This window comes from Asterias amurensis, chromosome 14, assembly GCF_032118995.1.
Source record: "Asterias amurensis chromosome 14, ASM3211899v1".
NCBI classification, from domain to species: domain Eukaryota; kingdom Metazoa; phylum Echinodermata; class Asteroidea; order Forcipulatida; family Asteriidae; genus Asterias; species Asterias amurensis.
In genome coordinates, this window is record NC_092661.1 from 6679040 (window position 1) to 6693470 (window position 14431).

General features: G+C 39.8%; 1 protein-coding gene across 1 annotated transcript in view; it reads left to right on the forward strand.

Annotated features, from left to right (window-relative positions):
- Nucleotides 1-14431, forward strand: part of LOC139947210 (sentrin-specific protease 6-like) — a 156775-nt gene that overhangs the window by 44265 nt on the left and 98079 nt on the right. Inside the window, exons 7-9 of the mRNA XM_071945079.1 lie at nt 6193-6643; nt 11111-11203; nt 14162-14232. Of these exons, the coding sequence (XP_071801180.1) occupies nt 6193-6643; nt 11111-11203; nt 14162-14232 (615 nt within the window). The remainder of the gene's footprint in view (nt 1-6192; nt 6644-11110; nt 11204-14161; nt 14233-14431) is intronic.

The window sequence follows — 14431 nt, forward strand, 5'->3', positions numbered from 1 at the left end:
ACTTCACTGGTATTCACAGTGAGAAATATGCCCCAATTGTTTTGCTATTTACTTCGTCTACTCGTCCTGTCAACATTTGACCAAGGCCTCTAGCATTACATTCCTCCTACTGCACATCCCATCAATATTAAGAAGTTCTTCAAATTCCAAGATTCACATTGAGTCTAACTCTAACCCTAGTGTACTTAAATCATGCTCCAAAGTTTACTGACTTGATTTCACTTTGCATCTTCTGCAAAGTCAACCTACTTCAGTTTCTACAGATGTCTCACTTCAACATTCTCTTGTAGAATGGATTTGTTCATTACATGTAGTATACTCCTAAGAGTATTTACCCTCCTCATGGTTATGGGGTGGGTGGGATGTGCAGATCGATGGCCTTCTGTAGGCACCTTATGAATAGAGGACCAGATTTAGACATTTTTTTCATGTTGAGTCAAACAAATTGCAAAAGTTTGTTTTATTGTTGATTCTTGTTTATTGGGTGGTTATTGATGACATATCCAAAATGGGACAAGAGTTTCAACCCAGAAATGACCTAATTTGCATATTTAAATTAGGTCGTAATTATCAAAGTTTAAGGTCAATTATCTCTAAAACTATCCATTTTTAGGACAAATGTTGTGTTAGAGGTGAATAGAAACCTGACCCTGAGAATCTAAAAAACATGTTTGTATACTCGATTGACACCTTCCAAACAACTAGGTCAAAGGTCAAGGGGTCAAACATACGTTAAATTGGTTTTCTCCACTCAAATGCATTGTTACATGGCATACCATCACAGTGAAATTAAAAATGAATGTATTCTTTGGTTTAAATGATAAACCTTCATCAATGACATTCAATTAAATCAATTAGATTTAAATGACCTTTCTAAACAGCTAGGTCAAAGGTCAAGATGAATGGTGTGATGGGCCTTAATAGTACAGCATGTGTAAACAGGAAAGCGGAGTTTGCCAGTGTATTTGAATTTTATCTTTGGTTTCAAGGAACTCATCAACAAGTTGTATGAGAAAGGGCTTTGTCTGTTCTACATTGAAGGTCCGCTATTCAAAGGGTCTGTAGCAAAACACCAGGGTGATAGCTTCTTTAGTAGCTTCTGGGAGCGATAGCTTCTCTTGATCTCCTTTGGAAGTGCGGTTTATACAAGAGGAATACCAACAGGTAGTGAACAATGTCTATAGAGAAGTTTATTGAGGCAACAACAGAATTAGAGGCAGCAACAACGGAGCACCAGCTGGGAGGCAACAGTAGGGAAGGCAATAACATGGGAGGCAACAAACGGGGGGGGGGGGGGGGGGGGGGGGAGGCAACAGCAGGGGAAGCAACAACTGGGGAGGCAACAACAGGGGATCCGGGAGGCAACAAGGGGAGAGGCAACTGGGGAGGCAACAACTGGGATGCAGCAAAAGGGGAGGCAACAAAAGTGGAGGCAACAAAAGTGGAGGCAACAACTAGGGAGGCAATTGGGGTGGCCACAACTAGGGAGGCAACAACTAGGGAGGCAACAACTGTGGAGGCAACAACAAGGGAGGCAACAACTGGGGAGGCAACAACATCGGATGCAACAACCGAGGAGGCAACAACTTAAGAAGCAACAGGGCAACAAGGGGAGGCAGCAACAGGGGATGCAACAACTGGGGTGGCATCAACTGGGGGCAACACCTCCCCAGTTGTTGCCTCCCCAGTTGTTGCCTCACTAAGCAACAACAGGGGAGGCACCAGGTGAGGAGGTACATGTACCAGCGAGGGAGGCACACAACTGGGGAGGCAACAACAGGGGAGGCAACTGATCTAATTGTCGAGAGCATCGTGGAATCACACAAAGACGGGATATGGATGACGCACAGCGGACACTGTGGCTGCTGACGATGCCTGAATATGCTCAGAGAAGCTGAGTGATCGGGAGGGGGGGGGGGGCAGTGTGAAACTTTGCTTGCTACCAGAGAAAATGTACAACAAACCAGCCCCATAGGGTTACTGATACCATGATGTTTGTGTAAAATAAATGGGTTCAATTTACACCTATTCGCTTGGGAAATGACTAGAAGAATGCATTTGCACCACGATTCCGTCGGATGAATTTGATTGTTAATTTCTTTGATTTTATTGAATGTCATCAATAGAGGTCATTTGGGACAGGGTGGAATCATTTATCCCAAATAATTCATTTATTATTAATTTCAATGTAATGGGAAGCCATGTAATGATGATTTTGAATGGAGAAAACCAATTTCACGTATGTTTGACCCCCTTGACCTTTGACCTAGTTGTTTGGGAAAGGGTCATTTGAGTATACAAATATGTTTTTTAGATTCCCAAGGTCATGTTTCTAACACAACATTTTTCCTAAAAATGGATAGTTTTAGAGATAATTGACCTTAAAGTTTGATAATTATGACCTAATTTAAATATGCAAATTAGGTCATTTCTGGGTTGAAACTCTTGTCCCATTTTGGATATGTCATCAATAACTACCCACTTAACAAGAATCTACAATAAAACAAACTTTTGCAATTTGTTTGACTCAAAATTTTAAATCTGGTCCTCTAGAAGTTGAATGTTGAAGTTGAATGTTGTATGGGGCCACAGAGGTGGAACAATTGGAACGTAAGCCTTGGGGCATATCACGTACCACCCATGCAGTGTCTCGTGAGGGCTGGAGGTGTAATCCCGGGCGCTATGAACTCCCAGCTTTCAGGTCTAGCCGTGAGCTGGGGAGGGGTTAGGAGCCAGACATAAAAAAATATGCTTGTCTCGTGGGTTTGTCAGTCGGTACACCTCACTTGTCGAATCTGTTCTTTCTTATGATCGCACTTTCCAATGCTGTGTTTTGTTTCCTTCCCCCGTATGTTTTTTGTTAGGAGTTTTCAGGTAATTCAATAGATTGATGTTGTCAAAACGTAGGAATACCGCATTTTGTTATATTGTTGGTGTTATTGTGTGAGTAGGTTAAACAATTTTATGAAGACCGGGAAAAGAAAAGAAGAAAAAACGAGCCCCTCGACTTTTGAATCCCTCAAGATTCCCTTCCCTAGGATGCTTTAAAAATCTGTCACGGATATATACCAGGGCCCAACAGTTTCATCTGTTAAGCAGAAAATACTGCTTAACAAATTTCTTTACCAGCCAAAAATTTAGTCGGGCACCAGCCACAAGTCCACAACGTTTCAAATTTAAGTAAAGTTGGGCTGGTAACAAGTTTCTGCTAAGCAATACTATTTTGTGCTAAGCCAGTTTTCCTCCTAATACAGGCTTTATGAAAATGGGCCCTGCCCCCGATTTCACGAAACTCATCGCAAGTCGCGACGCATCGTAGGGTTTGCGATGCGTCGCAGACCTAAGACACGTCGCGGCTGCGACGAGTTCCACAATCCATTTCACCAAACACGTCATAAGTGCGACGAGTCGCAATACAAACTATATTCACTCTTAATAAAAACAACCCTTTGGACGAGGATGAACTGCTAAAGTTCTGCGGCTGTTTAATGTTGTGTACAACTTGGTCATGAAACAGTTGTGTATTAGAGTTCATTCAAGATGGCAGACACCGTTTCGGACTAGTGTTTAGGTTTGGGGGTTTTTTGGTTGGTTTATAATTATTTATTTGTTGAGTTGTTTCAGTTTATGTGTGTTTGTTTGTTATGCGTGTGTTTGTTTTCTTTTACCCAAACTTTTTTTTTTTTGGGGGGGGGGGGGAGGGTAAATTTCCATTTGTTGTCTAGTGTCTTCCCGATTGGTTCACGGAAGTTACGTGTGGTAATTGTTATGTCCTTTCATGCATTTTGTGCGTAAACAAATGAAACATAGCATTCTTACGACGACCCTACGACATGTTCTTCCTCGTTTTCAAGGAACTTGCGACGCATCCAACGCGTCGTAACTTTGATGAAATCGATTTCATACGCATTGCAACTTACGACGTGTAACCGGTTGCAACTTGCACTTGCGACGCGTGGCAGCGCTTAGTGAAATCGGGGGCTGGCCTGTTGGGAGCATTGCCACGATCGCATTCCAAACTGCATCATGGCAAGGTAGTACGCCTAGTTTATTAGTGCCAGGAATGCTTTATTTTTGTTTGTCATTGTCCCATCATATTTTGGGTTAGTTTCTTTGTGTTCTTCGGGACGATTTTTGGATGTACGTCGAAGGATTTGCCTGGGATATGTAGACTGGATCCTTATGCTGCGTCACAGTAAAACGTTGATATAAACAAAACACCAGTCTACTTACAACGGTTTTTTTAATGGGGCACACTGTTTCAAACATGTCCTTCCGTGTGTGTGTGTCTTGTGATTCGTGCGTGCGTGCAAGCGTGTGAACAAAATATGTTGAACTCAGATGGACTCAAAACTTTTCGTGTGGATTGGTCCTTGGATCTTACCCACCCCCAGCAAGGTTGTAGCTACCACAATCGGAGCCGGTCAGCTATGACTGGCCCCAGCCGACCGGGATCCAACAAAAAAATAACAAACTCCAACCGGCATAAATTAATGTCAAAAATCATGTCAAACTCCTAATTTAGATGTGTATGTTTGATTTCTGTAAAAACAATCTAACAATTTTCACTCCAAAACCGCGATCTTCTCCGCGATTGTTGCTTAAAAATAAGCCGCTTGAATGCTGCGAGTTTATGGAGGCCGGCAGCGCACTAGTACTAAAAAAGCACACACAATCTCCGGCGTGCGTGATGCACACAACCACATGGTAATCCTCACAGGGTCGTCCACTGGTCCATGCAGCATGCACAGCACATAACACACACAGTCCGAAATCCATTTTAACCAAGATTGATAAATCCATATTCATGATCTTCTTGACTAGTCTTCTTCACGAACGGAGTAAAGAATTGCCGCAATTGAGATCAGAACATGTTCAAAACAACCGATTCTCAAACCACATATTCATTTACATGGTTGTTGATGGAAAATGGATAATTTAGGGCATAAGTTAAGAGATAAAATCTTCCAAAAACGCAATTTAAGGGACTTTACTTCTGTCTTTTTTAATTTTTATTTGATTTTTTATGTTTCAATTTTTTTTTTATTATACATGCAGGCTTGTGAAAAAACCTGCAGGCGATCGTGAATTTTGGTTTGATTGAAAAAAAAGTTAATCTGATGGGTGGACAAGGTTGTCCAAGTTGCATGAAATTTTTATTTAGAATTTTCAGATTGTGGGTAGTGTTGATGATTTTTCCTGTCTATTTTTTACTTGTGCAAAAGAAATGAAAACATCAAAAATGAAATGACAATAATCGATTGAGTTTATTGACAGCACTTCGTTCGTAAATTGTCAATGAATTTCACTCAGTGAAATATGGCTTTTCTATTTTACAAAATGTGCTCCTTTTTGAAATGGAATAGTCTAGATTTTGCGGCAGTGATCGGACATGTGTCCCGTCATCCCGTGAACTTGTCTCTCCACTCTGCATTACCTGCTGATGAATGTATGCAAGCTTTTCAATTGATAAATCAACACACAAAAATTCTGCCTACAAAAAAATTCCCTACCTACCTACCCTAATTTGATATGAGATTTAAATCGGAAGCAGACTATTTTATTTATTTTACCTTTATCTTATTTTACATCTTACTGTAAAACTTAATAAAATTATTTATTTATTTTCTATGGCTCCCTGGACATGTTTTTCCTCTAAAAATTGACTATGTCAAAGGTACAATTGGCAAGAGAGAGCCTGGGGAACCCATCAAAGCTTAAACAAAACCTAAAACCCTTCAGCTTCGAAAGACGCTGCCCCTTGATCCCACCTGGTTGTGAGGCGCTCTGCTGCCCTCATACACCACCCTCTCGACCAAGCTCAGGACAAAATTAGCCGGCATCCAATTTGCCCTAGCTATAAACCTTGACCCCCAGTGGTCTGTCCTTTTTGGACTGTAGGCAAACAAATTTGTCATTATGGCTAAAACAAAGGAAATGGTGTATGAGCAATATCTCAAGAAGTACTTGTCTTATCAAGTCCAAGCCTACTTTGTGGATTAGTCTTTGTTTGTGGATTGGTCTTGGGATGATTCCCCCCCCCCCCCCCCCCACTCCCAGAGGTCTGTCGATGTTGGACTTTAGTCAGAACAAATTGTCATTATCATGTGTTTTCTTATTTCAAATGTGTTGAGTGGATATGACTCTTGACATTTCTTAAAACATTGCTTCTTGTGTATTTTTCTCTCGTAGGAAGCTCAAGAAATGTTATGTCCAAACTGTGGCACATGGTCTTCAACTGTAGAACATTGCTCTTCCTGTGATATAAATTTTAGTCAACAGTTGCCAAAGAAATACCGTAATAAGTGTGGTCACATGGGAGTATGTACGAGCAAAACATGCCTTGTACAAGATACAACAGCATCGGCTGCATGTACCTCTCTTCCATTAATATACATAGTATCCAAAACAGACAATGAACAAATTGCGGTTAGTCAACAAAAAATTAGGGATAATACCAGATTGAAACTTACTAAACATGTTGCAAGTCCACCTGGCAATACATCAAAGAGTCTACTTGCAACCAATATGTTCTACACAAGCCAAACTGCAGATTGTACTTCACTCATTAAACCTTCAATGTCTGCCAAGATTACTCCAAAGCCAAAAAGAAGACAAAGCAGGGGAAAGATTACAGAACCAGGTAAGTATTATGTCAAATGCTTTAAATATCTGTTTAAAGTACTTGATGTTTAACTTTAACTGGCAGTTAGAAATTAGAATAGTGTTTTGTTTCTGTTTGAGTGTAAAGCTTTGTGACTGTTCATGCCCAGTTTGGTGGTAATTTAGGATTCGTCACAGAACTGGGAATGAGCAGCCATGTAATGGTCTACTCAAGTACTCATTTTCGTATAATACCCATCAGTGCTAATCTTGTCTTAAATAAGTACATGTAAAATGGCTGTTGTGTTCCACATAACTTGATGACAAACAGAAGCAGTTGTCTTGAGTCTTGAGTTGGGTTATCCCTTTGCAGCACAAATTTGGCAAGAAAGCGAAGAAAGAAAATAAACAAAAGTGGGGCCAAAAAGCACAAAAAGTTGACAAAATCCAATAAATCTAGGGTGTAGGTTAAAAAGCTTGACTTGAAGATTTAGAGGAGCATGGAAGCAACCTGTAGCCTTGTCCCTTTGATAGCAAGCATGGCCGCTTCCTGGAAGGCAGTGGATGATGTAGCCAGGACAGCAGCTGCAGGCAACTGGTTCCAAATCTTCACAGTGCGTGGATAGAAGTAGTCTCGGTGCAAGACGTTGTTGTTCATTATACTATCCAATCCGCGCCGCACACATTACCACCGAACAATAGCGGGAGCTGTTGGAAAACTTCCAGATCACCTTTACACATCGCACTAACTGACGGATTTCGCACTAATCGGGGGTATAGTCGCAACATGTGTGTTGTGTTGAGTGTATGGTTTTATGGTTTTACTAACTCAACAAAACCGTCTTGCACCAAGACTAGGATAGAAGGAGAACCTATACATGTCAATGGATGCATCAGGAATTGTATTTTCAATGGGTGGTCATAACATCCAATGTAGTGCGCTGGTTGGATAATTGATGGAAACTGGATATTGACAAGCCCATGGTGGGTTTTATAGAACATTGTCATTTGGAAAAGTAGCCGCCTGTTATGAAGTGGATCCCAGCCCAGGGTAGTGATTAGGGGCGTGACTGATGTTCTGCGGTAGTCACCAAAGAGCGGTTGACTACATCTAGGGTGTACATGTATGTGTTCCTTACCTGGGCGTCATACTCAAGTTGTACATGTAGGCAGATGAGCTTTTGCCGTTACTGCAGATGAAACCTTTCCCCATGACATGCATGATGAGTGGCCTCCATTCACTGATACAGCTGAATCCGGTTGTCTAAAAACAAACAAATCCAGTCTAAAGTAGAGCCTCTGATACCATAGTGGTCAAGCTTGACGGACAAGAGATGAGGATCTTTGTCAAACGCCTCGCTGAAACTGAGCAGTATGACATCGGTTTGGCCACGATGCTGTAGTGTGGAAGCCAAGTCACGAGTGGATGTGATAAGTTGGGTAACAGATTCCCTTTGGCTAAATCACAGGTTCGATGAGTGTGAACTGACGCACTAGCTAAAAAGAAGCCTTATAGAAGAATGTTTAAAGTCATCTGGAAATAGGTTTTTTTCTTCAAACGGGTAGCGCCTGGTGTTCTTCTGTGTGCAGTTAAACATTCGCCTTATGCGACGGTGCGCCTTGTCTGTTGGCGTTAGATTTTTTGGGGGTCATTTTAGGGTCCTGCGTCTTATCCGCCGAGCGTCTTAACCGCAGGAAAATACGGTAATTTTTAATTTAAAATAAAGCGTGTACAGTTTAAAGTCACCTGGAAATATAATTTTGTTCTTCTTTAAACTACTTAGAGTAAATAAAATAATTTTTTAGTAATTGTTTTTAACGATTTATATGTTTAAAAGTTGTGTGTGGGGTGACTCCGCCTACCCCTTTTGTGACGTCAATCAAGGCAGACTTTGCCTTGATCGAACATCAAACGCACGTATGTGCTAGTACATTCAAGTCCTAGTCGTGAGTTTTACGTTTCGGAAAAGTTTTTTTCTTGCATTTTTCCGGCAATGTCGACCAGGTGTATTGCTGCTGGATGCAGCAAAACAACTAAAGATGGGGTCAGTTCGCAAAGTGGTCACATCCGACGTCTTTTCCAGCGCTGTGCAGCAAACACTTCGAGCCGTCATGCTTCGAGAATCCGGAATACACTTTTTGACATGAAGAGAAAGTTCTTTTCTAAAACATGACGCAATCGCAACAATTTTTTCCAGCTAGTGGGGAAGTTGAAGAAGAAGACGTAACGAACCTAAAGGAGCATTTGCCGAGCGTGAAAAAAATCAGGTATTGTTTCAACCTTGAGGGCATTTTTTTAGCTTGCGCCAAGCGTCACTATCATGTGTTGGCACTTCATGCAATTCATCACGCCTCGATTGACATCACAAACAGCGCCCTCTCGGGTCGGGCTTATTTTCAAATTTGTAAAAAACATGGAAACTAATTTTTTTAAACCTTAGTTAATTGTTTATTCATATTCCACTCATCAAAACACAGTTTAGTGACACAAGCTTTATTTTGACAAAATACATGTACCACTTCCAGATGACTTTAAACATACAATCTGCTAATATACTTAGAGAATGAATATCGCCAAGGTTTTAAATACTTGTTGTGGCAAACAATGGGGAAGTATGTTCCAGATAACCTGCACCATGAATAATACGGATTGCTTTTTTCTGTAACAAAAACAATTTATTACAACCTGATGTAGATGAACCCCAGACAAGAGAAGCATAATTCTTTGAGTGCAAGTAAATATAAACAGTAAATTGGCAAGTTCATTGAGTTTTACTTGGACTCCACTGAAGAGAATGTTTTGAATTCACCGGTAACAAGCTGGTAGCGAATGACTGCAGGAACAGTCCACGGGATGAATGAGAACTTGACTCTGGTGTCTTTATGAAGGTCGGGAAGATGTATCTCTCGCAACACTTTTCTCTGATGTCTCACCTTTCTTGTTAATATAAATCGTCAGACACAAAGATGGTTGATCTGCATTTTTCAGGATGAATACCGTAAAAGTTTAACGTGAATCGGTCTAAAGCTCTTGGTCGAACCGCCATCTCCTGGGTGTTGTTTACGGCCAGTGCGATGTGCTCTATCAACCTCAATGGTGGAACTTAACTTCATATGCTCAGTTAGAAACTTGGACACGAACTCTTCACAGGGTTGATCGCCTTCATGTCACTCAGGATGTTATAGAGAACAATATTGCATCGGCGACAACGGTTTTGAAGGTCTCCAATGGCCGACTCAAAGGAGGTCACCATGTCATCAACTTGCTTGTCGTGTTTCTTGAATCATTTTCTTTATCAGCTCATATTCATTTTCAAGAAATGAAATGTAGATTTTAAGTTGTCCAAAGATTTCGCTGAAATCAAGAACTGATGAAAATTTGCATTTAATTTGTTGAGCCCAGTGTAAAACCATGTTACTGCAATTCACGCAAGCCCATCACCTAAGAAGGTACATTATGCCTATACATGTAAGTTCTCTGTCCTCATTAGTTTCACATATGACCAAAATGGTTTGGGTTGTTCCGTCAAGCTGCCAACATTGGTTTTTGAAAATCAGGAAGATTTTTATTTTAAAATCAGAAAGACTCGATCTAAGCGCGTGTCACAACAATTTTTGCTGAAATAAAAACCAATATTCATAAACAGGTATGTACATTTGAAATATTACTAAAGAATATTGCTGTTCATGTTCAATTTTTAACCCAGTGAATAAATTTTCGGCCTTTATTATACTGCTGTTAGAGCCCGATTTTCTAAAACAATCTGCAATGCCTAGCGTGTTGGCTTGCCGTTGCACTACTGCAATGCTTCTCAGAATCTCTGTGTCTCAGTATGTCATTTCGTCCGCCGTACACATGTACTTTATAAACATCTGAATTGCAAATTGTGCAAAACGCATGACTTTTATCTTTGGATGAGTGCTTTATACATGGCCATTCTTTGTGGTAGATGTAGTCTTCTTTGTATTTTTGAGCATATTTAATTTTTTTCAGCAACTTACCGGTTGCTCTGCTGGGCGCAGCCATTTTGCTTGCTCGATTGGGGTAGTCTTGGTTCCAAGACCATTGGTGTTGCGCGCTCATTCATAAATCCAAAGTCCCTGCACACATTACCAGCATGTACAGTTTGCCGTGTATCAGAACGTTGGTTGTGTGTGAACGTTGGTTGTGTGTGAGTTGGGGTCCATAATTCCCAATTAATATCTGGAAAGTTTAAGTCACCTGCTACAATGATGTTAGGTAATTTGCTTTGGTGTTTACATGTAGTAGTAATGCTAGATAGAGACTTTGAAAGTTCTTCAATAGCTTTGTCTTTATGAGTTTTGGGCCGTAGAAGCTAGCTATGTAGAGTGGCTTGGAGCGAGCAAGTGGTAAATTTTGTTTGTATCTTAATGTTTTTAATTGCATTTTAATTTTATGAAATTATAATCAATTTCTGAAAACTGTTTCCGTTAAATTTGAGTGATTGCTTTTGCTGTTAACACATTTGTATGTTTTGTTATTCAGTTGTGATTTCAATTGACAGTGATAGTGGGGATGATGATCCTCGTAGTTTGTCTACAAACAGTGTGACTGAGATGACTACCAACAGTGCCAGAGGTAAGTTGTTTAAGTATAGGATAATGCCCGAGGTGCGCGCCATTCTTGGGTACAAATGGCCCGAGGGCGAAGCCCGATGGCCATTCGTACCCACAAATGGCGCGTTCACCAAATATGCTCGTTCCTTCGACAGTGGCATCATGGGTCGGGAGCGAAAGTGGCAGCAGAATTTTTTTTTTCAAAGTGCCAAGAGTGATTTACCATAATTGTTTGCTTAATTTTAACTGACTGATCATGGTAATTAATGTTTTCCTTAGTATTTGTTTAGGTTTCATAATGTTTTAGTCTTATAGGTTGTTTAATTTATGAAACTAAGTCAAAGGCAAGTTGTAAACAGTCTTTGAAGAAAAAAGAACAAACAGTTACAAAAGGCAGTGCCAGTAAGTAATTCCACTGGGCAAAAAAACGTACATGTACGTGCATTGAAAAATAAGTTCGGAGAGGTTTTAGTGAGGAGAAAACAGCAAAACCGACTTGAGATTTGAAAAGAAATATCATGAACTAGTTGTTGAACATATGCGGATGGTACGATCGTCACAACTATTGTTGCTTAGCTATGCTGTTTTACAGAGAATAGAGGCTCAAACTTTCGAGCAGAAAAAAACATTGTTTGTCTACTGCATTATATTAAAACACCCAAGAGATGCAAACAATGAAATCCAAAAAAGTCTTGATGTTTCAAACAAACTCTACAAAGAACGAACGACGTGCCCTTGAATTGCTAGCAGGAAAAAAACATTGTCATGTTTGCTGCTGTCGAGTTTGGAAAACTGGGGAACCAATCTACAAAGCAACTGCAGAATGTATGCAGTATAAGGTGCATTGCACTGCACCGCGTGTCACTCATTTGCCGATACTGATGTCATAGTAGAAAAATCCAGAGCGCGATGGTTTATGTATAAGATCGTGGAGATGAGATTAGTACCTAAAATAATCTGAACGAAAACGCGTGTGAATTTGCCACTATCATACCATGCATGCATGGAGTTCATGCTGCCTGCTGATGACGGTCGATGACGATGACTGACCATTATAACGAAGTCTGTGTGTCTCGCTCAAGCGCCTTGTATTGCCGTGTGTTGTGTAATGTGTGGTTTGTGTTTTGTGTGGTCGCAATGTGAGCGTGTTCGCGGCAACTTCAAGTGATTTTCTTTTCTATGGTTGCGACATTGAAATTTTGATCCAAAAAGAAGAAGGAAATCTGGTAAAACCAAATTTAACTTCACTCACTGCAGTTTTTAAACATTTCAACAAAAACAATGATAACTAGAGCTAAATTGCATTTGTGCACAAATGCAGAGCTGTTTCGTAAATAATATTTTCAAATTTCTCAACTGAGTTTTAAATTTGTTGGGTATTCAAAGCAATTTGCCCAATGTGGCATAAATAAAAAAAACAATTTGGATTATACCATGTTCAGATAGCAATTTATGTGTTAAAGGTGCAAAAATTGAAAAAATCTTAAAATATCATGTGATGACGTCGTCATGACGTCATTTCACATTTCAAAAGAACTTGTCAATATCCAACAACCTAACATGATCGCATAATTAGTTAGGGAGTTATATTAGTTCAAAAAGTGCACCTTTAAGGCCGCGTCACGTGACCCCCGATGAACGTCATTGATCTGAAACTTCACACATATGATGGCTGCCTGACAGTTAATGTGTGTGTAAAATTTGAAGTGATTACAAAAAACTTCACTACACACATCTTCAAAAAGTCCATTTTGACAAGTTTTCAACCTGCCGCTAGAGAGCGCTGTTGCATTTTGTGACGTCATTGGTATTTTTTTTTAACTGCCTACCCTTGCCACGCACTAACATTGTTAAAAGCAACTTCATATCTTTTGCCAATTTTGAATTAGAGGGCCACTTCCGGTTTCGACCGGAAGTAGAGGTCATGTGAGGTCACGCACACGAAACAAAATGAAGACCTAATTTATCCCTCCCCAGTCCCGCAAACAGAAACCTCTGGTCTCTTGTGGGTGAATTGTTATAAAATTTTCAAACATTTAAAACGCAACACCTTTAAGATGACCTCCTGTGACTTCTGATAATGTCATAATGACATCCTTGTTTCGTAATGATCATTGCACCAATACCTTTCATCACTGAAAGTTTCATTGCAATTGCTCTTTAGGAACATTGCAAATCAGTACTGTAATTTCTGAAGATGACAAATAAAAAATAAAAAAAATAATAATAAAAAAAATTTAAAACAAAAACAAGAGCTATTTCGCTGCGCTACGAAACAGCTAATAAAGTTCAGTAATTTTCACTGAAATTATTAGACAGCACAGCTTCAATCAAGCCGGGCCAGTCCATACATGTATGTGTAGTCCAAAAAACCCATTCCTATTGTTCCAAATCTTCAGACACTACCTTATTAGGGACTTAAATGGAAGGTACATGTTTGGTAATTACTCAAAACAAATAATAACTTAAAAACTGATTTGGTAAAGAGCATTGGAGAGCTGTTGATAGTATAAAACATTGTGGGAAACGACTCCCTCTGAAGTAACCTAGTTTATGAGAAAGAGGTAATTTCTCACTAAAATAATAAAAGACTTCTAGCTAGAAATTTTTTATTCCTATCTGGAAGCTCACAAATTCGTCCAACAAGGGTGTTTTTTTCTTTCATAATTTTTTCGCAACCTTGATGACCATTGAGCCCAGATTTTTACAGGCTTGTATTTTATAACTGGTCTTTGACAATTACCAAACGTGTACAGGGCCTTTAACTAATTGTTGTGTCTCAATTTTGTTTCATTTTAATTTTTTTTTTTTTTTTGGGGGGGGGGGGGTATTTCATTGGGATGGTTCAATATTTCAGAGCACCTTGGACTGGATTCTTGTTTGTACCTGGCAGAAAGATACCTATATATAGTGTCTAATTAAGCGATGTCCATCAATATACATGTAGTTGGTTTGGTTGATTTTGTTTTCAAAATTCCAGTTACATTACAGGAGTCAGATGAAGGCATTAATGGACACACCTTATCACGCAAGGCAATGATGAGAGACAAGGTTGGTCATTTCAAACTTGTAATCAATATTATTGCATTTTTCTAATGTTATAACCAAAAAGAAGATCAAGCAGCAATTTAACACTCACGTGGAAGAGTGTTTCATGTCAATTTGAAAACTGTTTGTTGAACCTCCATATTGCTCACTTCTCTTTCCTTTCTTATTAAGGGATGCCAGGGGCCGATTTCACTAAGCTTTT